The sequence below is a fragment of the Camelus bactrianus genome, chromosome 8, assembly GCF_048773025.1.
Source record: "Camelus bactrianus isolate YW-2024 breed Bactrian camel chromosome 8, ASM4877302v1, whole genome shotgun sequence".
NCBI classification, from domain to species: Eukaryota; Metazoa; Chordata; class Mammalia; order Artiodactyla; family Camelidae; genus Camelus; species Camelus bactrianus.
In genome coordinates, this window is record NC_133546.1 from 75,451,369 (window position 1) to 75,475,829 (window position 24,461).

Genomic DNA, 24,461 nt, shown 5'->3' on the forward strand with positions numbered 1-24,461 from the left:
TCAGTGTGTGTGTCCCCTGAAAGATGGACAGCCCCTCTCACAGCATCGGTGCGCCCATCCCCGAGGGGATCCCCGCTCCAAAGTCCACCACGCTGCAGGACCGTGCAGCCTGGAGGGGCTTGGAAAGTGGGGGAGAAGCAGGGCAAGAGGGTTAAGGGCAACTTTTAAGATCACTTCAGTCGGTTTAGTAAATTAGCCTAAATGCCACCTATTCAGCAGTAAGAAAAATTAACTAAAAAATTGAAAATAAATAACTCCACTTAATCTCTCACATATCTTTTTTTAAGCATTTGAAGACAATATGAACCTTGAAAATTTTAATATGCTTCAAATGAACCTTTGTGACTTAAATTTACAGAGTAACACACACAGGTGTTTATTTCATTTCATAAAGCAGGTGTGTGTTTTAATACAAAGGAATTCCAAGTAAGATTTTTATTAAGGAAAAAGCTTGAAATGGTCGCTTGATAGAAAATAAAAAGTTCTTGAGTGACATGAACATTTGTAAAGCTTTAAGAAGGAGTTTTGCCATTAAGGGGGGCATCCCTGCATCTCACGGAATCAGCCTTCTTCAGTCAGCGCTGTTTCCACTTTAAATTCATTCCTCCCTGGAGATGATGCCTCAGTAGTTACTGATGAAGAATTAGACTTGGCAGCTTTCATTGTAGCAAGAGTGTACTCAAGGCTGAGTGTTCATGCTCAGTCAGAAGCAGTAATGAAAAACGTACCATCCACTTACTTATCATGTTCTTATCTGCCTTAAACTAGATACTACACAGACTCTCATGCTGCTCTTTGACATTTTTTATTATTTGTGCAAGTAGATTATGACCAGCTAATGCCTCTGACATTCAAGTAAAGGATGAATTCAATTAATATTTATTGGGCACCAGCAGAGTTCCCGGAATCCTAGTAGATTCCAGAGAATGCAGCTCTGTGTGTATACAGTCGTGCAAGGTGGGGGGTGAGTACAAATCCCAGCCTGAAGAGACAGAGAACTGTCCCCAGGAAAAGAGTGGGGTTATGCAGGAAACTGGTTGTGAAAATTCAGTTTGAAATCTGGCTTAATGCTAAAATTCACAAGTCAAGTTTTATTATCCTCAATTCAAAGCTTAGTTTTCCTGCTGCTGCTAGTCAGAGGAGGAGCACATGAGTTTTTTAATACTCTGCAAACCCACGCTGAACAAAGTCTGTGTTCTGGAGGTCATCCTTAGAGCGAATAACAGTTGGAGAAGATGAGCACCTCCCCAGATAAACCAGCTCCTAGGGCCTTTCCTTTGTAGAGCAGCTTGTGATTTAAAACCCATCTATCTGCATCTTACTGAGCAGACAGCTTCCGAGTGCCTGGCAGGTGCTGTGATCGCATGCCTGGCCCGGGTCTGGAGGGAAAGGGAGGGGAGGGAGGTCGGTTCCGGCCCTGGGCGGTGGGCAGGGACTGGGCAGGGACGGGGGACTGACCCGCGGGTGGGAGTCGGCGTGTGTGCTACTGTGGTGACAGTGATGCTCCCAGCCGTGAGCCAAGTAGCTCTGCAGGATGGAGTTCTGATTTAGAGAGCATTCCAACTGCTTTGTCTTCTTTGTGATCTGGAGAGAGGAACCCCAGGGCAGGGACTCAGGTCAGGAAGCAGTTGTTGAATCCCAGGCAGACAGCTGTGTGGGGTGCTGCTGTGAGAGAGGAAGGGGAGCCAGCGAGGGCGGCAGCAGCAGTGGCTGCAGGGTCTTGGGGAGAATGTGGCCCCAGACTCACAGGACCAGACTTCCAGGAAGGAAGGATCAGCCGGGGCCAAATGTCAGGGTATAGAGTAGGGCAAGGACTAAGGGACTTGCCACCAGACCACTGGTGCTTTTCAAAATCAGTGTCTTTATTTCACGTTTTCTCCCGTCAGAGGTAGGATCACCTCCCTGATAGTTGTGTTTCCCCAAGATGCTGCCATCACCAAGAAATCCTCTCATAATCGATGGTCGGAAAGCATCTCAATTCATCTGTCTTTTGGGGGGCATTTGCTGTGTGCCAGGCATTACTTAAGGAGGCAGCTGCATTCTCTCTTTCTGAGGAGAGGACAGGAGGGAGTGGATGACGGGTTGTTCTAGGCTGTAAGCCTGGTTCTGGGGTGCAGTGAAGAGGCTTGGAGCACTCTGGCGGGTGCCCGGCAAACTCAGTGTACTGAGATACCATCCAAAACTGAAAAGAAAATTGTTAAGGCCCTTGGAAGGCCACCACTTTGCAGCCCCTGGATTTGGGCGGGAGGAGTGCAGGCCTGCCTGGCCAGCTGTGGGCGGGGTGGCTGCAGTGGACGAGCTGCTGGGTCTCGGCCTCAGGGGTCATCACCGCCTCAGAGGGGCTGAGGCTGAGCATGGGGCCCAGGCTGGGGGGCGTGCGCTTTTCTAGGAGGCAGGGCAGCGGCCCCGTGAACCGCTGTATGAGGGTGGGGAAGCGGCACAGTTTCTGTCTGGGGGAACCAGGAAGAGCTTCTCAAAATGGGGAGAGCAGCTGGGTTTTCATCACCAGACTTGTCTTCTTTTGTGAAACTCTCTAGAGGTCATGTGAGGATTAAACTGAGACACTTTATCTAAAGCATTGTCAGAGTACCTGGCAATAGAACTTAAAAATGTTAGTAGTAGAAATGTGTTACTGGGTAGGGAGGGCGGAGCTCAGTGGTAGAGCGCGTGCTTAGCATGCACGAGGTCCTGGGTTCAATCCCCAGCACCTCTATTTAAAAAAGTTTTTTTTTCTTAATAAATCAATAAACCTAATTCCTTCCTCTATGTATTATTAAAATCCAAACTGTTGTCATAAATTATCATTCAGAGCCATTTGAACGGCCCAAGAAGACACTAAATATTGTTTTAAATACCTTGTTTACCTGTCCTCATTTGGGTTTCTGGTGTCACATGAGCTCTGGTGTAGCCACAGTTAATAGAATCCCCAGCTGCATCGAAGATGTCTAGATGATGGAGACAGGCCTTCATGACTTTTGTCATGTTTGAAATGTTACCTTCTCACTAAGCATCTCTCTCTCAGTGTCATGGTGTGCGGTAGGCCAGTAACTGCATGCTGGGCGTGCCTTCTGTTCATGTGAGATGTAGCACTGATTTTTAACTTGTTTTCTTTAGCTCACAACATTTAACCTTTTCTTGTAAATTTCTGCCATGTGTATGAAGCACTGAAACAGTCACCTATCAGCTCAGTTTTCAGATAAAACATTAGTCTGAAATCTTAAGGTAGTGTAGAAAGAAAATAGTTACCCACAGTAACTAACTGTAGGCTTGCTGCCTTGCCTTTAAGATTGAAATTCCTTCTCCATTTTACTGCACTGTCCTGATTTCTTCTGTTTGCTCATTGCCTTTTCAAGAGGTCCTTTGTGCTTTATTATCCTTCTTTATGTTGTTGTCCCCAGCCACATATCTTCCACTTGCCTTAGGCTTTTCTTGTACTCTGGGTCTCCCGTTATTTTTACTGTCCACCAGCTCGTTTCTGCATACTGATTAAAGGGGGCTGCCGCCTCCTCCCGCTGCGGCCGCCCCGCCCGCTCTGCAGCCCTGGAGGATCAGCGCACTCACACAGAGCGGCGCCGCGCTGGATCCCGAAGCCTTGTCTGCACAGACATCCACTTCTCTCCTAGAGGCGTGTGTAGGCTAGTGCTTGGTTCCCTCCACCCTGGAAGACAGACAGGCTTCCATTTGTCACGGGTGGGGGTGGGGGAGGGTTGCGGGGGCCGGATGTGAGCGCGCTTGCGCGCATGTATCTGTACGCACAAAGTGTAACCCATGTGGATTTAATTATTTTGCTTAAATTATAGTGATCTACACTATTTAAACCATTTAATTTGAATAAGACTGATTCTAAGTTTTTGAATATTTATCTGAAGGACTTTTTTAACATCTTGGTATTCTATGGCTTTTGTGGCCTCTGAGCTTTTAATCAGCAGATTGTGCTGTTAGGGGACACTTGGTGAAAAGGATGCACTGAACTCGCAGTGGCTTGTGAATCCTCTTGACCACCGGGGCTGGTTGTATTCCACACTTACTTCACTCAGTCCGTGCTCACTGATGACCTTGTCACGTGGATGCCTCACTAGAAACAGAAGATGAAGGGGCTTAGTGGGAAGACAGGGAGGGGAGGGGGGCGTTGGGAAATGTGAGGGCCCAGTGGAATGGTTTTTGAACTGTTTATGCCACTGCTTCTTTTAGTACAAATAATGATAAACTATTTAAAAATTGCCTTTTCATTTTCAAAGTTTTAAGTGATTTCTTGTAATTACACACAGTTGTAATGACATGACTTTTGAGGACATGTGGCTGAAAGTAGAGAGCAGTTTCTAGTCGAGGGGTCAGAAGACTTGGTTCTAGTATGAGTTTTGCTACTAGAGAGGTGACATCGAGCGAGTCTTTAATCTCTGCCCTGCTCTCTGTCCCTGAGATAGTGGAAGGAGATGCCCTTCCCATCTTTCATGGAGACAGAAATAACATGGAAAAGTTCAGGAAGCAGGTGATTTTCATAAGTATGGTAATGATAACTAGTCTTTGTCCTTTTTAACTACTGAAAAGCAAAACCACAAGTTTCGAGATGAATTGAAACAGTCATTTTTAGAGAGTGTGTTTAGTGAGCCAAATACAGCAAGTCAAGTCAGCAAACAGTGAAATCCAGTGGGAAAACTCATTGGGAGGGTGTGTTTACCGATTTTGCAAGGCCGATAATTTTCCATTTAGGTTAAAGGATTTGTTCTTCAGCAGTTCTGTGAATGCCTAGCTTTTTTACTAACAAGGAAAATTGATGGGAGTTTTAATCCATCATATGAGGGGATCATCTGGGGAGAAGTGTGAGGCAAAGAGGAGAGAGGGCAGGGATGTTGAGATGTGTGTCCATCCGGAGGCTGGAGAGAGGGAAACCTTGGTCAGGTCTGAGAGAAAGCTCCCCACCTTATTAGATTTTTGGAGCTAAGAGAAAATCTTCTCCAGTCACTTGAAAATAGAATCAGTCTTGCCACAGAGATCCCTGTCCCTAAGTAGATGCTTCCTCAGTTTCATTCTAAAGGATTCCAAAGTCCCCTGGGCTTGGAAGTTGACTTTCATGGCCACTCTTCTAACCATGGTGGGTGGTTACAAAGAAAGCCTAGCCTCATTGTTTGTGTGGAATGCCTTTCTGAGATTTCAAAAGGCTAGTTTTAAATATACAGTTTTTAATGAAAGGAGAGAATGAACTGTTCACAGTGCAGTGTTAGAAACAGAAGTCGTGTTACCTTATTGAGAAGGATGGGAGCTGTGCACACGCTGTTATTTGAAACAGCAAAACATTTTAACGGAAAAACTGGAATTAGTTACTTATACTCTACTCGCCAGTTTTTTCTTTTTCCTTTTGTTCCTCTTGGTTGCAGTTTGTTTTGGACGATATGTGCTTCTGTCTGTGAATTTAAGTTGCGTGTAATGTAGTCATATTTTCTGTTGATTAAGTGCTTCCTTGTTCATATGGCAGAACTGAACATGTCTGTTCGATGAGATGGTTTTCCTGTCCCCAACTCCTCAGCTTAGAGGTTAAAGCACCCTGGCTTACATGTCGTTGTTATTTGAGTCTCTTTACTGAATCATGGATGCTATAAAGAAGGTGTTCCTTTAGTTGTGTTTTTAATCTGGAATACCTTGTCCTTCTAAAATATTTTATTTCTGGTTCGTATTTACATGACGTACTACATGGCAGGTAGATGGAGGCTGGAATGGACTGGAAAACATAAAATAGCCCTTTAAAAAGGTCTGATTTCAGAATGATTGTTGCCATTTTGAAGGGGTTAGAAATGGAAAAAATTATTTTCATGTGTGAGTCATATTTGAGTTCTTTTATGCTATGGTTGTGTGTTAGCTTAAAATATTTTATAAGTTAGTAATAATCTAGGCATTGTTTTATTGCTTCGCCTGTAAATTGTCCACAGTGCTTGGTAGAGCTATGTATGACATGTGTAACATACACATATGTACTGAATACGTTTCTTTTTTATGGTTCTGATATGATGTCACTGAAAATGATTGAAAAATATTTGCAGTTAGTCTTTTCCAAACGAGCCTTTTGTGGGTTTCACACACACTTTTGTAAGTTAAGTAGTAAAGAATATTTCATTGTGACCATTTATTGATTGAAATTAATGATAATTTGTTCTAGTGAAGCTTAAAACAGGGAAATAGAAGGTTACTAGTTTCTGTAGTTGCAGTTCAAAAAAGACAAGAAACCTGTGAGTTTCTGTGGGTTGTGATAGAAATACCCAGTACATGTAGGTCTTCATTAAATTTGTCAGATTTTTAAGTACCTGCTCTGTGCAGGACATCCATCCCAGACATTGTTGAAGAAGTTTTAAACGATGCCTAGTTTGCCTTCGAGGAGTGTATGATTCATCAAAGAGGGATCAGATAGACTGAAATAGAAGCTCAATTAGGATGTTAGTCCCAGGAGATTGGAGTTGTGATGTTCTGAACTGTTCCTTGGGTTGTGGCCACAGAGAATTGAGCTGTGTCAGAGGTTCCATTCCTTGAAATACCATGCTCACAAACTCTCCACTGCATCCCCTCCAGCTCCCCACCCTTCCACCTTCTACATTCTGGACAAAAATAAAAATGTGAGGGTAAGAGGGGCTGAGCCAGGTGGTCGGCACTCCCTCAGAGTCCTTTCCCAGTGCTGTCTGCAGCTGGGTACAGCCGTCATTGAAGGTGGCCGTGCTTGAATAAAGAAAGGAGTTATATCAGTGTTTTGTGGATACTTCCTACAGAACCAGTGTATGATATGTATTTGTTTTATTTCTGTCCAGTTTTTTTCCTTATGTTAACTAAATTTTAACATTTCAGACATTTTAAATCATTACAATTTATTGCCAGGGTAGATAAACATGATATGAAGTGGTATCTGAAATGCTCATACACATTTATGGAGAAGCATTATTTGTAAGAACATGGTATCAAATCCCAGCTTAGCCAATTATCTCAAAACTAGTGCCTGTCTCATAAGGTTATGGGGATTACATGAGTTAATACATGTAAAGCACTCAGAATAATACCTTGTAGAAGGAAGCATCAGGTCCCAGCATAATGTGAATAGCGTAATATCATTTGTTAAAATGAGGTTTGCACATATACTTAGAAACCGGTGGGTGAAGAATACTTCTGTAAGAACAAGCAAAACTGGAAATGGTTTCTTTGGGAAAGAGGACAGAGCCTGGGGTAGGAGGAGGGCGTATATTTTGTTGTGAACTTTTTGAATTTGCCTTTTAACTATGTATTAATTTTTAAAATAATGCCACATTTCAAGTAATTTAAGAGTCTAGAATCTTTAAGACGAGAACCCGTGTTCTTTTCAGATGGCCCTGCAGAGGCACCAGTGACCAATGGGAACACAGCCATGGTGCCAGCCCTGAATGATGATCTGGACATCTTCGGACCGATGATCTCTAATCCCTTACCTGCAACTGTCATGCCCCCAGCTCAGGTATGCAGTTAGAACGTGATTTTATGTGATCACTGTTTTTCTTTTTGGAAAGCTTCAGAGTGTCAATTTTGGATTGTCTCTGAGCAGTCGCTGATTTGAAAGCCTCCTGTTCGTTAGGCCAGGAGTTGGCAAACTAAGTTTACAGCTTGTTTTTGCAAAAAAATTTTATTGGAGCACGGCCAGTCATGCTCACATACATGTAGTCTGTGGGTGCTTTCACGCTGCAAGGGCAAGTTAAGTCGCTGCAACAGACGTGTGACCCGCAGAGCCTAAGTATTCCCTGCCTGCTGCTCGCCTTGTTCTGTAGTTTGAGAAGACTTCTCCAGTTTTTACTAGTCTTCCTAGAAATCTTTGAAACTCTGCATATCCAAGTCACTTCCTTATATACACATGTGATCGAATATTTAATGCCTGCAGAGATGATTAAAGTGAGGTGTCAGTTGTGACTGTCCAACACTACGTGTGTGCACAATATAGGAGATGGAAGTGAACATTTTTGTTTTGTATTAAATATCCACAGATTTATTTGTATCTGTGTTCACGGACCCCTGTCCAAAAGCGGAATGCGAGGTCTCGGTGAGAGTGCAGGTGGTTGAAGGTTTGCTGTACCTCATTTCAGGACAGACTAGAAACATTCTAATGTTGTGGTTAAAACTAATTAGACCAGGTTCATAAAAATACCATGATGTAGCTTTTGAAAAACAAACGCTTTTTTCCCCCAAAGAAGACAAAATCAGCCATTGCAAGACCCTTGCAGTCCACTGTAGTTGTAGAGATGTTCTTTATTCCAAGGGACACCAGTTCCTCTGAAGCAGGAGTTGCTGCAGGAGATGCCTGAGCACCTCCAGGGGTGCTGGTCCTCAGGCAGCACCACATACTTCCTGCTGAACCCACTGTGGTCAGGATGTGATGGGCACAAGCTCAGCATCTGTCTAGCAGGCAGACACCGTTTATTACTACTACTTCCTTTACAGTAACAGGTTCAAAATAGGAAGTGTTGTGTCTTTATCCTACACGTTGGTTTTGCATGGGCTTGTGAAGGACTCTAATGCCACCATTTTACCTTCTACAGCAGTTCCATTTCTGTCTAATTTCATAACTTCATGTGGATTTCAAGTCATGGATGAGCTATGTTTTGGTGTCTGTCTCAGGGGACGTCCTCTGTACCAGCAGCTGCCACTCTGTCTACAGTGACATCTGGGGATCTGGACCTATTCACTGAGCAAACCACTAAGTCAGAAGAGGTGGCCAAGAAGCAGCTCTCCAAGGACTGCATCCTCTCTCTGTACGGCGCAGGGACCGTGCAGCAGCAGGGCGCTCCTGGTAACTCACTCTGAGACCTGCCCCCAGTGAATCGCAGTGACAATGCTGGAAGCATGTCCTTTGTGGTCACGGAGTATCAGTTGTCTCTCTTCCCTGTCTTTCCTGTCTGATGACTACTTCTGCTGCTGCAGATTACACAACTATAGAATTAAAATGAATGAAGTGTTAGGATTAAAAGCACAGGATGCACAAAACTTTATTCATTTAGTGTTGAGAGGCAGGTCACATATCACTTAAAAATTGTTTCACAAGCTTTATGGGACATGGATAATCTTTGAAGAATTACTTAAATTTGATTTGCATGAAGTTTATAACTTTGTGTACAGTGTGGTATTTTTCTGCAAGTAAATAAGTCTGAAATACCACATGAAATCAAAAAAAGCTTTGAGGTTTTTTAATGCTCATAAAGAAATACTAGCACAGTGAGGTTTACTGTATTTAGTTTTAATCTGGCAGACCATTTCCTCTAAAATGGGCTGCATTTCACATATGAGCTGAAATTGTATGACATCCCAGCTGCTTCCTTAAAACCAGACACAGTCAACTCTGACTTGTTACAAGTCAATGAGAGGCCAGTGGTGCAAATCAGCAGAAACACAATCTCATGCTAAGTAGTCTGGTCTTCACAATGGATATTTTATGTAGCTGTTGCATAAGACTTATTTATCCTGATTAAATTTGCTCAGGTTTGTAACTGATTTGTCTGCATTCTGGGAGTAACCAGCTCTGCGGGTGTAGGTGTGAGTTGGTCTAGGCAGTAGGAGCAGCCAGACCGGAATTAATTTTTGCTGTGGGTGGTTCAGAAAGATGGTAAACCCTATTCTGTGCTTATAGAGGTGAGTGCAGCTGTCTACAGTGGACCTATTTTCCTCATTCATTTTCTTTGCGTGGTTCTTGCGATGCAGGTATGTTCATGGGACCCACAAATATACCGTTTACCTCACAAGCACCGTCTGCATTTCAAGGTTTCCCAGCCATGGGCGTGCCTGTTCCTGCAGCTCCCGGCCTCGTTGGAAATGTGATGGGACAGAGCGCGAGCATGATGGTGGGCATGCCCGTGCCCAATGGCTTTATGGGAAGTGCACAGACTGGTGTGATGCCCCTCCCTCAGAGTGTAGCTGGCCCCCAGGGAGCCATGGTGGGACCGATGCCTGCACCCCAGAGTAAGTTTGGCCTGCCGCCAGCTCAGCAGCCCCAGTGGAACCTCTCGCAGGTAAGGGTCGGCCTCTCTCCAGCTTCTCCAGAATCACAAAAACCAGATTTGTTTTCTAAGTGGTTTTATTTGTATTTAAAGCTAACAGTCTGGCAGAAAGAACTGAGTAGGGATAATGTTATACAAGGTCAAAACTGTCTAACCCAGCAGATGAATGAACTGTCATTTCTCCTATGTTTAGAATATTCTGTAGAGAAGTGTGAGGCGTTCTTTTCATTTCAGATTATAACACAGCTGTAATGGTGAATATCCCTAATTTGTTTGTAAGAGCTAGAAATTATCTTGGGCATCTTTTGAAATTAGCACCAAGCTTTAACCCAGCTCCCTGGTGGGGTGTTTGTTTAGACAAACTATTTTCACTAATCATTTTGGGGGTTTTTTTGGGTAATTTTCACAAATTAGAAAAATGCAGCCCATCTTCTCAAAGCACTATTATTTGAGAGATCTAGGCTGTTTGCTACGGCTGCTGCCCATAGATTTATAAAAAATCTTTTTGTTCAGAAACGTTTTTAAAGTTGTATTTCCTTCTTACTTATATATAATCACATTTATGTTGAAAAAGAATACTCACTAGTTCAAGAATTCCCATAGGATATGAGCAAGTCCATATTTTTTGTCAGACATCCCCTCATGTTACAAAATCCTGTTTCTACCCAGGTTGGTTTAGAGCCAGGCAGTGACATTTTAGTATTACCTCTTTCAGATCCGTTCTGAAATGGCTGCGCAGACGGAGGCTCTGAGACCTGGGCGCACGCGCCCATGCTTCTCCCTGTGCTCTTCCTGTTTGATGTTCCTCTAGTATTTCGCTGACCTTGATTTCTGCCTGGTCAGCATTCAGGGACTAGTATATGGTGCTTTCTAATGAACATCAGCAAAATCACCATTATATTCCATGAATATTCCAAGCTATTTTTATTGTCACAACTTAAAGGAATATCTATATGACATTGGTCTCTACTCTGGGAATCTCAAAAATTGTAAGTACCAAATGTCAGGAACAGCTTTTGTGTAGCCAGAATGTAAAGCTCCCACTACTCAGGGTAGGGCACTGGCTGAACTGGCCTTGCTTCCGGGCCCGCTGTTCTCCAGCACTCCCTCAGTGGGGTCTGCAGGCTGTGACACAGTGGCACAGACATCCTCTGGTAGGTATGAGGAAGTGATCTGCCTCTCCGGACACTTACACCTCATCAGTGATGGGGTTAATGCTAGTGTCCTGGAAAAACTGCAAACAAGTGAACTTTATTAATACAGCCCAGCCCTAAGCACAGGTTTGAATCCATTCTACTTTGTGATAAGTGTTCTTGTCTTTCCTTCACTATCATCAGTCTTAGAGGTAAGAGGACCACAGGGGAAGGGTTAGGATGCTGATAGACGCACACGACTCCAGTCTGGAAGGAAAATACATGTCATCTTACACTTGTATTCGTTTTAGATGTTTATGTGGTTGGCGAAAGCAAAAGAAGAAATATTTGATGACCTTTTTTAATATTTAGAAAGCATAGAGAGCCATTTAAGACCTTAAAGGCAGACTCAGAAATGACTTCAAAGATTACTTTGGTACTTTTTTCAGGCGTGGTTAATCTTTGGGGGACAGAAATTGAGTCCAGAGAATGAATAAATATAAAATGTTTTGAGATCACTTTATGGACAGTGCGAAAAAGTGGAAGGAACTGAAGCCCAGTAAGGGAACCCAGCAGCTGCCCGATTCCGTAGAGAACGCCTGGTGTGGCGGTCTGTGTCTACCCCGGGGCCCGACTCCTCCTCACGTGGAGGGAAAACACTGAGACTTGCTGTTACACTTCAGCACCTCGCCAACCAAATCAACTCCAAATAGAGGCAGCTTCTGATAAACCGGGGTAACTGTTAAAAATCCGTAACAGAAGTGGGAAGTGAAGGAGGCCTTTTGTGTGTTCACAGGTGAATCAGCAGATGGCTGGCATGAGCCTGGGCGGCGGGAGCCCCGCGGTGGGCTTCGGCCAGCCCCCCAGCACCACGGCCGGGTGGTCCGGGGGCGCGTCGGGCCAGACCCTCAGCACACAGCTGTGGAAGTGAGACCACGGCCCAGCCTCGCCCAGACGCCCACCGACATTCCTGCTCAGACGCATCCAGTCTCCCTGTTTTTTCATGTACAGACATTTTTTTCTTTTTTCCCCATTTGTTCATATTAAGAATTTATCTGATTGACCGTGTTGGTCTGTGCTGATTAAATTTGATGTGGTGCAGAGCAGGTTGAGGAACCGTTTCACGTCGAGGGCAGCTTCGCTCATGCTTCCCCCGATTTCATAGACGCATTAGCAGAGGAGCTGCCCAGTCAACTTGCGTGATCAGTTTTACTCTGGATACAATTATAGCTCCAATGTTTGCATATAAGGGAAGTAGTTATCATGTTAGTAATACCTCTAACAGTATAACCCCCAGCCCCAAATTAGCCAGTAATCCTGTAGGAAGGTCCTGTATGATCAAATGTTTAATCATATAAATAGAATGTAAATGTATCACGGAGCACTGTTTTTCTAGTGTAACAAAATTCTTTTAGTTCATCATTCACTTCACCGTGCTGTTGTAATGACGTGCTTAACAGGGAACGTGGTTAGTGAAAGGAAGATAAACCTGGATGTTACTCCAAAACTTAGTTGAACAAATGTTTAAAGAAGTCAAATTTTACCTGCCTCTCTCGTAATTGGATCTCTTCTTATGTACACATAGTGCTAACACGATGGCCTTGCACTGTATGCAAACAGGGTAGTAACTCAACAAAGCCACTTCAGTCCTTGAAGGTATATCCAGGTTTATGATGGTCCTTGTGTTTACATTTTATGGTGCCTAGTATTGACAACTGTTAAATCTTGATATTAAACAGATGAATCCATAGACCTTTTTTTGTGGGTTTTATTTCCTATGATGTATATACTGTCACCAACCTTACAAAAATTACTTAACATTGCAAAGTTAGGGATGGGGGACGTTTAGTTGACAAAATACTTGTCATCTGTTTCTGAAGCCTGTTCGTTTCTACTAACTATAAGGCCAATGGGGGGAAAAAAGAAAGTATATAAGATTCTCAGAATGGTACCCTGCAGCCATTAGCTGTACTGTGCAGAGGTCTTCCAGTTTAGTTGTGGGGGGAACATGCAGGACAAATGAAGACAAAAGCACACGTGTGACGCCATCCAATCAGCATCTGTGAACTGACCAGCTCTCCGGAAGCAGGTGTCCGGCGGGTGGCGATGACGGCCGTTGTCCCGAGGAAGGTGACTGACACCTGGGCGCCCGCAGTCTGACCGCACACGTCCTCCTCGTCCTTGCCCAGGGCCGCTGGACGGCACCACTTCATACCTCAATCTTCACTGTGTCCAGGTGGTACTTGGGCTCGTTGGCCAGGTTGACCTTCTCTGTCCGAGTGTGCCACACGAGGACCTGAGGGGAGGAAAGCTGGTGGGTGGCCGCACGCCCAGCGCGGACACAGCACGGTCAAGGTCGGGCAGCACAAGAGAAACGAGTACCTTGGTGCAGTTGCTCGCTTTCGGTTCCAGCTCTTCAACTGTCGTTATCTGCTTTAGAAAGTCAGATTCTTGCATCCCTGGCTGGGACCCACGACGCTTAAACACGGCTTTGGGGTTGGACAAGATGACTTGAAGGCTTACAGCGAATCCTTTGTGAGAAGTTAAAAAAAAAAAAAAAGTCTTTAAAGTGAAATACTCGTGTACTTCTCTTTCTTCTATATAATTTTGGTCACATCAAAAAGTTTTTCAGATACCTACTGTGTGCCAAGTCTGGGTTCAGAGTTGAACAGGACTCTGTTCATTACCTGGATCACAGCCTCAGGGGGAACACCCAGCATTACAGTGTAGTGCGTTTGGTACCCGGTCAAGGTGTGCACTCGGGGGCGGGGGTTTTACTGTGAAATATAAAGCCTAGTCTGTTGGTAATAAAGAGGGCGTTTTATAAGCTGCTGTTTCATAGAGGCCTTCACACCCCCACATTTCCCTCAAATGACTAAGAACAGTGTTGCTGAAACGCACACAGATTCACCCTACTGTCCTTGGGGATGGGGATGAAAGCCCTCCCGCCTCCCTGCCCGTCCTGTAACATCTCCGAGTGTGCTGTGTAGCAAAGCCAGCACTGCCCCGGTGTCCTTTGAGTTTAGAAGACTGAAGAACAGAAGTCAGTCAGCTAGAAAATGAATACAGTTGCCTAGTTTAAATTCCCAATTTGATTGAATATGAAAATGGTGGGGTGGGTGGTTTGGAAACCAGTGCAGGAGATACCAGGCCATTTGCTAAATTTGATTTTTGTATCTTGTTTCTCAAGGAAACAAATCAGTGTCAATTTCCTTAAATGGTTTGGTCTTATGAAAAATTATTTATTTAATCTGTAGTTTAACAGACTGTGTTAAAAGCTTAGCCATTAAGCATTCTGCAGGCAGTCGTCACAGCCATCGTAATTGTTTTAAAAGTCGGGAGCCCCGGACCTCTGCTCGAAATGTACTGAGCTGATGCTGTAACGTCAGGCACCCTTCCAGAGTTATGAGGACCAATCTCCAGAACGTTGTCCTTCCCTACATCAGCTCAGGATTTATGCTTCTTTTTGCAAAAATGTAGTTAGCCAAGGAGGTATCAGACGATACCAGTCAGTAACAGGGGAGCAGTCAGAAAACCACAGCCAGCATCCTCAAAACCCCTCCTGATGCTGGACAGGGCCAGGCCCACATGCTTGACTCGCCGCCTCTATGGGAAAATGCACCACTAAGCTACGGGCAAACAGCCTGGTACATCGGGTGCTGAGTGAGGTGGGATAAAGAAACAGTTACGGACCATTATCCTGAGGACTGGTCCCAGTATCGTCCACCAGCCCTGGGGGAAGGCAGCAGCTCTGGGCAGAATTTGAAATTAGAAGCCTTTTGTTTTTTTGTGGGTCCTTAACAGCTGTGAACTGGCCAAGTCACTTAATGTCTCTTGATTCTCAAACTTCATTTCCTCATCTGCAAGAGAGGTGTGACCCCTTCTCATCTCACATCGGATGTAAAATTAGTGAATAGAAAGACTCCATTAACAAAGCGCTCTGTTCAAAGGACCCTAAAATATATAAATACAAATACCATTGTAAACAGTTAGGAGGGGAGGCGAAATCAGCCACCATTTACGACTGGAAAACTGCTGACAGGAAAAGGCTTGCAAAAGTTCTGGGTGGCAGGACCAGACCACCCGTCTGTCACCCCACTTTGCTATCAGGTCTGAAGCCTTCCTCAGGCACGGCTGGAGCACATGCCTCAACAAAAAGCAGAGGTTCAAATTAACACAAAAAAGTGACTTCTAAGAAGTCAACTCAGATTTTAGGATTAAAAGAGTTCTTGCTTTTTTTTCACTTGCTTTTAACTAGGCTTCATCCTTTTCTAGTTCCAAATCAGCCCTTCTCAGTCCCACTGAAGCTCTCGGTATGTTTTTCACATGGCTTCAAGGTACTGATTTTATTTCCCTATTCTCATAAAAAAACAAAAAGGGTCCAAATTGTGCAGAAGTCACTGAGGAAATTATATGAAGCCACGCTGATCTGATTTCCTTCATTTTCCCCTTAAGACTGACACATTCATCAGCGTGACCACTGAAAGATTCAGATTGAGATTTTCTTTCCTGAGCTCAGGGATATCCTTCCAGCTCTTAAAGCAGTTAGTTATGTGGCAAAATCCACCACGTGGGCCAAGCTGACAGCCGGCTGGGAAGCTACACTGCTTTGCTGAAGGCCCCTTCCAGCCTCGCTGGAGAAGGGGGTAGGTACATCTGGGAGGCCAGCATCTTGGAGAGAGATGCTGGTGGGCTGGCTCACCGCCTGAGCAAAGTGGTTTTCTGTTTTTTCATCCAGAAGGGAGACGGGTAGTTCAGATGCTCCCCCACCTCCTCCTTCCATTTTCCCTGCCAGTCCTTGCTCAGTGAGCTCTTTAAAGGATGGCTCGCTCACTGGGCCAAACCCTAGGATGCCTTCTGGGGAACCATCTGACCCGCTGCAAAACTGGGGAGGCAGAATTCTCTGGGCAGTGGGACAAGGCATTTTCAGCTCCTAAACCATTGCCTCCAACCCAAGGTGGGTATCTTGAGTTTTCTTCATTTCCAAGGACTTAGGCCTCAAGTATTACAGGTCCCCTTCCCTCTTTTTCACTGAAATTAATTGAACTTTAAAGAAGTTTCCAGAAGCTTCTGAGATACTAGGAGCCTTACAAAAATCACAGGGGCAGGAGTCTCTCTTCTGGTCAGTTGTGTAAAACATAAAATGCAAATGGACGCTCATTATCCACTGTGCAGGCAGGACTTCTGACCTCCTCCAGTGCAGGGGGTCGGGTGGGGGTCTGGTCCCTCCCGTCAGGACGGGGCTCACTGATTACTGTTCAGAGTCCACCAGGCCATTTCCACTTCAGGACAGGATGAAGCCACAAGCACCAGGTGTTCCCTACATTCTTAACTAAAAACCGGACAAAATATTTGCAAGAAGAGTTTCTAGACGCTGGGAAAGAAGCACGCGGGACAGAGAGCTCCGGAAAAAGGAACAACGGTGAGCCCCCTGGGTGCCCCATCTTCCTGCCTGCAGCGCGTGTCCGGACTGCACACCGCCGGGTGGCCGCCTTGAGCCAAGGAAAGAGTCGAGAATTCGGGGAGGCCAAGACAACTGGGGTTCACGGGGCATCGCCCTGGAAAGCAGGGAGCTTGGCTGCTCTCAAGTCCAATTGAGTGCGATCAGCACATGCTTGGGAGGCTCCCTGAGGCCAAGGAAGGAACCACTGGAAAGAAACGGGTGGGTCGATGGCTGGAGCTCGCCCGGCCCGGGGCAAGTTCATGTTCCCAACAGACTGCAGCTGGGAGTAGTAGCCGGGGCCCTGGAAGCACACACACGGCGGAGGTTGCTGCTCCACAGGGAGGTGACACTAGCCCGAAAATGAAGGCTTCGCTGGTCTTGCCTAACAAACCTTAAGCCTGGGAAGGATCAAAATGCATCTAAGCAACTTAACTGTATCCCAGAAAAAAGCCAGAAGTAAATAAATAAATGCACATATAACACACAGTTATACTCACATATACATACACACCCATATATGCATATGTGTGTATAATTATATATGTGCATATGTCTAAAATAAATATGTTGTACATTTTGTATATAGAAATACAATCTAATATAATGAAACATGTTTTTTTCTACTACCCAGTCACATAAAATTTTAAATGCCTACGATCCAAAAACACCAAATTTACAAAGAAACAAATTACAGTCCTGTAATGAAAACTCAGTCAACAGAAATGACAGATCATAGAAGTACAGGTCAGGGGCATTAAGACATTATTAATAAACTTAAGATGTTCAAAAAAGTAAGGGAAAGATAGAGCATGCTAAGTAGAAATATGGAAAATATACCGAAGACCCAAAGTGAGCTCACTGTGATGAAAAATATGTCTAAGATAAAAAATACAGTGGATGAGATTAACAGCTGATAAGACACTGCAGAATAAAACATAACTAAACTTGAAGACCTAACAACAGAACCACCAAAGGAAACAAAAGGGAAAACACACACACACACACACACACACACACACACACATACACACAGGAGTCATGGAAACAGAATGAAAGATAGGAGAAAGAAAAATTTTTTTGAGGAAATAGAAACTGAAATTTTTCCAAATTTGAAAAATCAATAAGGGTATTTAAGACTTAACATTACCTTTAACTCAATAAAATAAAATTAAAACAAACAAACAAACAAACAAAAAGATTCATCAAAAAAAAAAAAAAAAAAGACTTAACATTACCAACCAATTTGACCTAGCATTTATCAAACACTCTACCCAACAGCAGAATACACATTCTTTTCAAGTGCACATGGGACATCATCAAGATAAGCCATTATCTGGGCCATAAATCAAGTCTCAATAAATTTAAAAGAAGTCCAACTGCACAAAATATTTCACTAACCACAACGGAATTAAAATCAATTATAATGCAATAAAATCAATAATATAGAAATCACATGTATAAAATATATAAATCATATATAAACAATAATATAAAAATATCTGGAAAAGTCTCCAAATATTTAGAAACTAAACAAATAATTATAAACAAGATACGAATCAAAGAAGTAAATGAAAAAATGGTAAGCTGAATGAAAACAAAAATGACATTAAAATTTGTGAGATGCATCTAAAGCAGTACTAATGTGGAAAATCAGTTTTTAAAATATTTTTCTTTTTTAATGTTTACTAAGCAACTTTATTGTTTGGGGGAGAGGTAATTAGGTTTATTTATTAATTTTAATGGAGGTACTGGGGATTGAACCCAGGACCTCATGCATGCTAAGCACGCGCTCTACCACTGAGCTATACCCTCGTCTTGTGAAATTAATTATTTTTTAAAGCACTAAATACTTAAAAAATTTTTTATTGTAGTAACATTGGTTTATAACATTATGTAAGTTTCACATGTACAACCTTATATTTCAACTTCTGTAAACACTAGAGTCTGCTCACCACCAGAAGTGGACCCTCTTTACCCATTTGGCCTTCCCCCAACTATCTTCCCCTCTGGTAACTACTCTGTTCTCTGTAGCTATTTGTTTTTGTTTGGTTTGGTTCATTTGTTTATTTTTAGATTCCACACACGAGTGAAGTCATACCATATTTCTCTGACTTATTTCACTTCACATAATAATCCTCAAGGTCAATATATGTTGTCATAGATGGCAGGACTTCATCTTTTTTATGGCTGAGTAGTAGTTCATTGTGTGTATATGTGTGTGTGTGTGTGTGTGTGTGTGTGTGTGTGTATACACATCTCCTTTATCCATTCATCCAATGAAGCTGTTTCCATATCTCAGCTATCATAAATAATCCTGCAGTGAATCCAGGGGTGCATATATCGTTTTGTATCAGTGCTTTCATATTCTTTGGATAAGTATCCAGAATTGGAATAGCTAGAAAATTAATTATTCTTAATTTTTTAAGGAATCTCCATACCATTTTACATAGTGGTCATACCAATTTACATTCCCACCAACAGAGTAAGAGGGTTCCCTTTTCTCCACGTCCTCACCAACACTTATTTCTTGCCCTTCTGAAAATAGCCATCCTAATGGGCATGAGGTGGTATCTCACTGGGGGCTTGATTTGCATTTCCCTAATAAGTAATGATGTCGAACATCTTTTCATGTGCCTATTGGCCATCTGTATGTCTTTGGAAAAGAACCTATTCAAATCCTTTGCCCAGCTTTTTCAAATCAGGATCTTGTCTTTTTTGTTTGTTTGTTTGCTTTTGAGTTGTATGAATTCCTTATATATTTTGGATATTAGTGCCTTACCAGATACATGATTTACAAATATGTTCTCCCATCTGGAAGGCAGTCTTTTAGTTTTGTCAGTGGTTTCCTTTGCTGTTCAGAACAGTTCTAGTTTGATGTAGTCCCAATTGTTTATTTTTGCTTTTGTTTCCCTTGTCTGAGGAAATATATCTAGTTAAGATATTGCTAAGGCCAATGTGAAAAATCCACTGCCTATGTTTTTATCGAGGAGTTTTATGGTTTCAGGTCTTACATTCAAGTCTTTAATCCATTTTGGGTTGACTTTGTGTATGGGGTAAGATAGTGGCCTGGTTTCATTCTCTTGCATATGACTGTCCAGTTTTCTCAACACCATTTAACGAAGAGACAGTCCTCTCTCCACTGGATGCTCTTTGCTCCTTTGTCATAAATTAATTGTCCACATACATGTGAGTTTATTTCTGGGCTTTCAATTCTGTTCCATTTATCTCCTTTTCTGCCGATACTATGCTGTTTTGACTACTGTAGCTTTGTAGTATAATCTGAAATCAGGAAGTGTGACATATCCAGCTTCTTTTGTTCTCATGATTTTTTTTTTTTTTTTGGCTATTTGGGATCTTTTATGGTTCCATATAAATTTTAGGATTTTTTGTTCTATTTCTGTGAAAAATGCCATTGGGATTTTGATAGGGATTGCATGGAATCTGTAATTGTTCTAGGTGACACAGACATTGTAACAATGTCAATTTTTCCAATCCATGAGCACAGATTAACTCCAGTTCTTCACTTCTTCAGTTTCTGTCATCAATATCTTACAGTTTTCAGCACACAGGTCTTTCACCTCCACAGTTAAATTATTCCTAGGTATTTTATTCTTTTTGTTAAAGTTATAAATGGCATTTCTTAATTTCTCTTCCTGAGAGTTCACTGTTAGTGTATAGAAAGAAACAAAACAGACCTGAGTATTACCACTTCCGTACCCTCCAATTTACTGTATTCATTTATTATTTCTAACAGCTTTTTGGTGGAGTCTTTAGGGTTTTATATATATAGTATCTTGTCATCTGTAAATAGTGATAGTTTTACTTCTTCTGTTCCAATTTGTATGCCTTTTGTTTCTTCCTAGCTCTGGCGAGGACTTCCAGTACCACACTAATGAGAGTGGTGAGAGCGGGCATCCTCGTCTTGTTCCTGATCTTAGAGAGAATGCTTTCAGCTTTTCACAGTTGAATATGATGTTAATGGGTCTGTCATATATAGCCTGTATTATGTTGAAATACGTTCCTTCTATACCCATTTTATTGAGTTTTTATCATGAATGGGTGTTGAATTTTGTCAGCTGCTTTTTCTGCATCTATTGAGATGATCATGATTTTTATCTTTCATTTTGTTAATGTAGTATATCATGTGGATTGATTTGCAGATGCTGAACCATTTTTGCATGCCTGGAATAAATCCCACTTGATCATGGTGTACGATCTTTTTAATGTATTGTATTTTATTCAGTTTGCTAATATATTCTTGAGGATTTTTGCATCCATGTTCATCAAAGATACTGGCCTGTAATTTTCTCTTTTTGTGTTTCCTTATCCAGTTTTGGTATCAGGATAATGTTGGCCTCATAAAATGACTTATGAAGTATTCCTTCCTCTTCAAGTTTTTTGGAAGAACTTGAGAGGCATAGGTATTAAATCTTTGAATTTTTGGTGGAATTCTCCTATAAGCCATTTGGTCCTGGCCTTTTGTTTTTAGGGACGTTTTTGATTACTGGCTCAATTTCCTTGCTAGTGATTGGTCTATTCATATATTTTATTTCTTCATGATTCAGTCTTGGAAGTTTGTACGATTCTAAGAATTCATTTCTTATAAGTTGTCCCATTTGTTGATGTACAACCATCATGGTATTCATTTATAATCCTTTGTATTTCTGTCATATCCATTGCAAATTCCCATCTTTCACTTCCGATTTTATCTATCTGAGCCTTCTCTCTTTTTTCTTAGGGAGTCTAGCTAAAGGTCTGTCACTTTTTTTTTTTTTCACATTTTCAAAGAACCATCTCTTCATTTTATTGATCTCTTCTATTGTCTTTTTGGTCTCTATTTCATTTAATCCCACTCTGATCTTTATTATTTCCTTCCTTCTACTCACTTTGGGCTTCATTTATTCTTCTTTTTCTAGTTTCTTTAGGTGTAAGGTTAGATTGTTTGAGATTTTTCTTGTTTCTTGAGGTAGGTCTATATTGCTATAAACGTCCCTCTTAGTACTGTTTTTGATGTATACCATAAATCTTGGTATGTTCTACTTTCATTTTCATTTGCCTTCAGTTTTTTTTAGTTTACTTCTCTTTTGATTTCTTCGTTGACTCAAGGGTTATTCAGTAGCATGTTGTGCAGTCTTCACGTATTTGTGATTGTTCCAGCTTTCTTCTTATAGTCGATTTCTAGTTTCATATCATGGTGGTCAGAAAAGATGCTTGTTACAATTTAAATCTTCTTAAATAATTGAAACTTGTTTTGTGTCCCAACACATGATCTCTCCTTGAGAATGCTCCATGTGTAGTTGGGCATATGTATTCTGCTGCATTTGGATGGAATGTTTTGTACAAATCTATTATGTCTGTCTGGTCTAACGTTTCACTTAAGGCCCCTTTCTGTCTGATCTACCCAGTGATCTAAGTGGAGTGTTAAAGTCCCCTCAAAACATATTATTATGTTATTGTTAATTTCTCCCTTTAGGCTTGTTAATTGCTTTATATCTTTTGATGCTCCTATGTTAGGTGTATATTAATCACTGTTATGTCCTCTTGTTCAATTGTCCCCTTTATCATTATATACTGTCCATCTTTATCTTGTTACTCTTTTATGACCTGAAGTCTATTTTGGCTGATATGAGGATGGCTACACCTGCTTTCTTTTGACTGCCATTTACTTGGAGTATCATCTTTCATCCCTTCACTTTGAACTTTTGATTGACTTTAGAGCTGAGATATGTCTCCTGGAGGCAGCATATACTTAGGTCTTATTTTTCAACCCATCCAGCCGCTCTGTGTCTTTTGACTGGCGAATTTACTTCATTTACATATAGAGTAATTGATAAATGAGGACTTCGTTCTGCCATTTTATCTTTTGTTTTCTGGCTACTCTATATTGCCATTGTTTCTTTTCCCTTGTGTTCATTGGCCATTTTAGTTTGGTGGTTTTCTATGATTTTTCTCACTTCCTCATTTTTTATGTTTTGTGTCTCTGCTCTACATTTATATACTTTGGTTACCATGAGAATTGTATAAAACATCTCATATATTCTAAAACCACATACAAAAATAAACTCAAAATGCATTAAAGACCTAAATATAAGACCAGATACTATAAAACTCCTACAGGAAAACAGAGGAGAACACTCTTGGACATTAATCACAGCACTGTATTTTTTGAACCAGCTCCTAGAGTAATGGAAAGCAAAATAAAAGCAAAAATAAATAAATGGGATCTAATTAAACTTAAAAGGTTTTGCACAGTTAAGGATATCATTGACAAAATGAAAAGAGCCTACAGACTGGGAAAAATATTTGCAAATGATGTGACCAACAAGGGACTAATTTCCAAAATATACAAACAGCTCATACACCTTAATATCAAAACAACAACAACAACAACAAACCAAGTAACCCAATCAAAAAATGGACAGAACACCTAAATAGACATCTCTCCAAAGAAGACAGACAGATAGCTAACAAGCACATGAAAAGATGCTCAACATCCCTCATTGTTAGAGAAATGCAAATCACAACTACAATGAGATATCACCTCACACCAGTCAGAATGCCCATCATTAAAAAGTCTACAATGATAAATTCTGGAGAGAGTGTGGAGAAAAAGGAACCCCCCTACACTGTTGGTTGGAATGTAAATTGGTGCAGCCACTATGGAGGACAGTATGGAGGGTTCCTTAAAAAACTAAAAATAGTCTTACCATATGATCCAGCAATCCCACTCCTGGGCCTATATCCAGAGAAAAATACAATTCAAAAAGACCCACACACCCCAATGTTCACAGCAGCACCATTTACAATAGCTAAGACATGGAAACAATTCAAATGTCCATTGACAGATGACTGGATAAAGAAGATGTGGTATATATACACAATGGAATACTACTCAGCCATAAAAAAGAATAAAAATAATGTCATTTGCAGCCATATGGATGGACCTGGAGATTGTCATTCTAAGTGAAGCCAGAAAGAGAAAGAAAAATGTCATATGATATCACTTATATGTGGAATTTAAAAAAAAAAAAGGACACAAATGAACTTATCTACAAAACAGAAACAGGCTCACAGACACAGAGAACAAATTTACAGTTACCAAGGGTTAAAAGGGTTGGAAAGGGATAAACTGGGAATTCAAAAATTGCCCCTTTTGGGGAGTGATGGAAATGTTAGCTATCTTGATTGTGGTGGTGGTTTCATGGGTGTGTACATCTGTCAATATTCATCACATTGTACATCTGAAATATGTGTAGTTTATTGTACAGGAACCATACCACAATAAAGGTGTTAAAAAAAAAAAGATATCAGAATCAAGAGAGCTCAAGTGACATTATAGGGAAGCCATAAATCTAACATATGGAAAATACCTTTTGGAAACTTTCAAGTGTCAACTGTTATCAGTAATAAATCACAAAGAGCTATGGATATGACATATTATTTTATATATTCTAGGTTAAATGAGATGTTGTTTCCTTTTAGGGCTATTCCATTTTTCTCCTCTTCTTTGGCAATTATTTCATTTTACCTAGATCCCTACCATAACAGATCTGAGAAGAATGGCAGAAGCAGAGAAATCTGTTAGAAATTGCTCCAGCCCAAGGATTCATACTCATCAAGTCTGGACCTCTCCATCACCAACTGGGAGACAGGATGGCAAGGACTGGGGTGTGGAGAGCAGGGCTTGGAATCTCTCTCTGCCTCTAACATAACAGCTTTATGGAGGTATAACTGACAAATGAAAATTGTATACTTTTAAGTTGTAAAACTTGATGTTTTGATATACATTGTGAAATGAACACTGCAATCAAGATATTTAACATCTCCATTGCCTCATATAGTTACTATTTTCTTTTCATTCTTTTTGTGTGTGGTAAGTGTATTTCAGATCTACCT

At 41.6% G+C, this 24,461-nt stretch overlaps 2 protein-coding genes across 7 annotated transcripts in view; one reads left to right on the forward strand and one right to left on the reverse strand.

Annotated features, from left to right (window-relative positions):
- The window catches only part of SMAP1 (small ArfGAP 1), a 176,340-nt gene extending 163,468 nt beyond the window's left edge, over positions 1-12,872 (forward strand). For all 6 annotated transcript variants that reach the window (XM_074368757.1, XM_074368756.1, XM_074368758.1 and 3 more), the window contains 4 exons: positions 7,338-7,465; positions 8,617-8,788; positions 9,694-10,001; positions 11,919-12,872. In XM_074368757.1, coding sequence (XP_074224858.1) covers positions 7,338-7,465; positions 8,617-8,788; positions 9,694-10,001; positions 11,919-12,053 — 743 coding nt within the window. In that variant the 3' untranslated portion in view covers positions 12,054-12,872. The remainder of the gene's footprint in view (positions 1-7,337; positions 7,466-8,616; positions 8,789-9,693; positions 10,002-11,918) is intronic.
- The window catches only part of B3GAT2 (beta-1,3-glucuronyltransferase 2), a 79,258-nt gene continuing 67,669 nt past the window's right edge, over positions 12,873-24,461 (reverse strand). Inside the window, exons 3-4 of the mRNA XM_074368762.1 lie at positions 13,505-13,653; positions 12,873-13,418 (exon numbers count right to left, since the gene is read on the reverse strand). Of these exons, the coding sequence (XP_074224863.1) occupies positions 13,332-13,418; positions 13,505-13,653 (236 nt within the window). The 3' untranslated portion in view covers positions 12,873-13,331. The remainder of the gene's footprint in view (positions 13,419-13,504; positions 13,654-24,461) is intronic.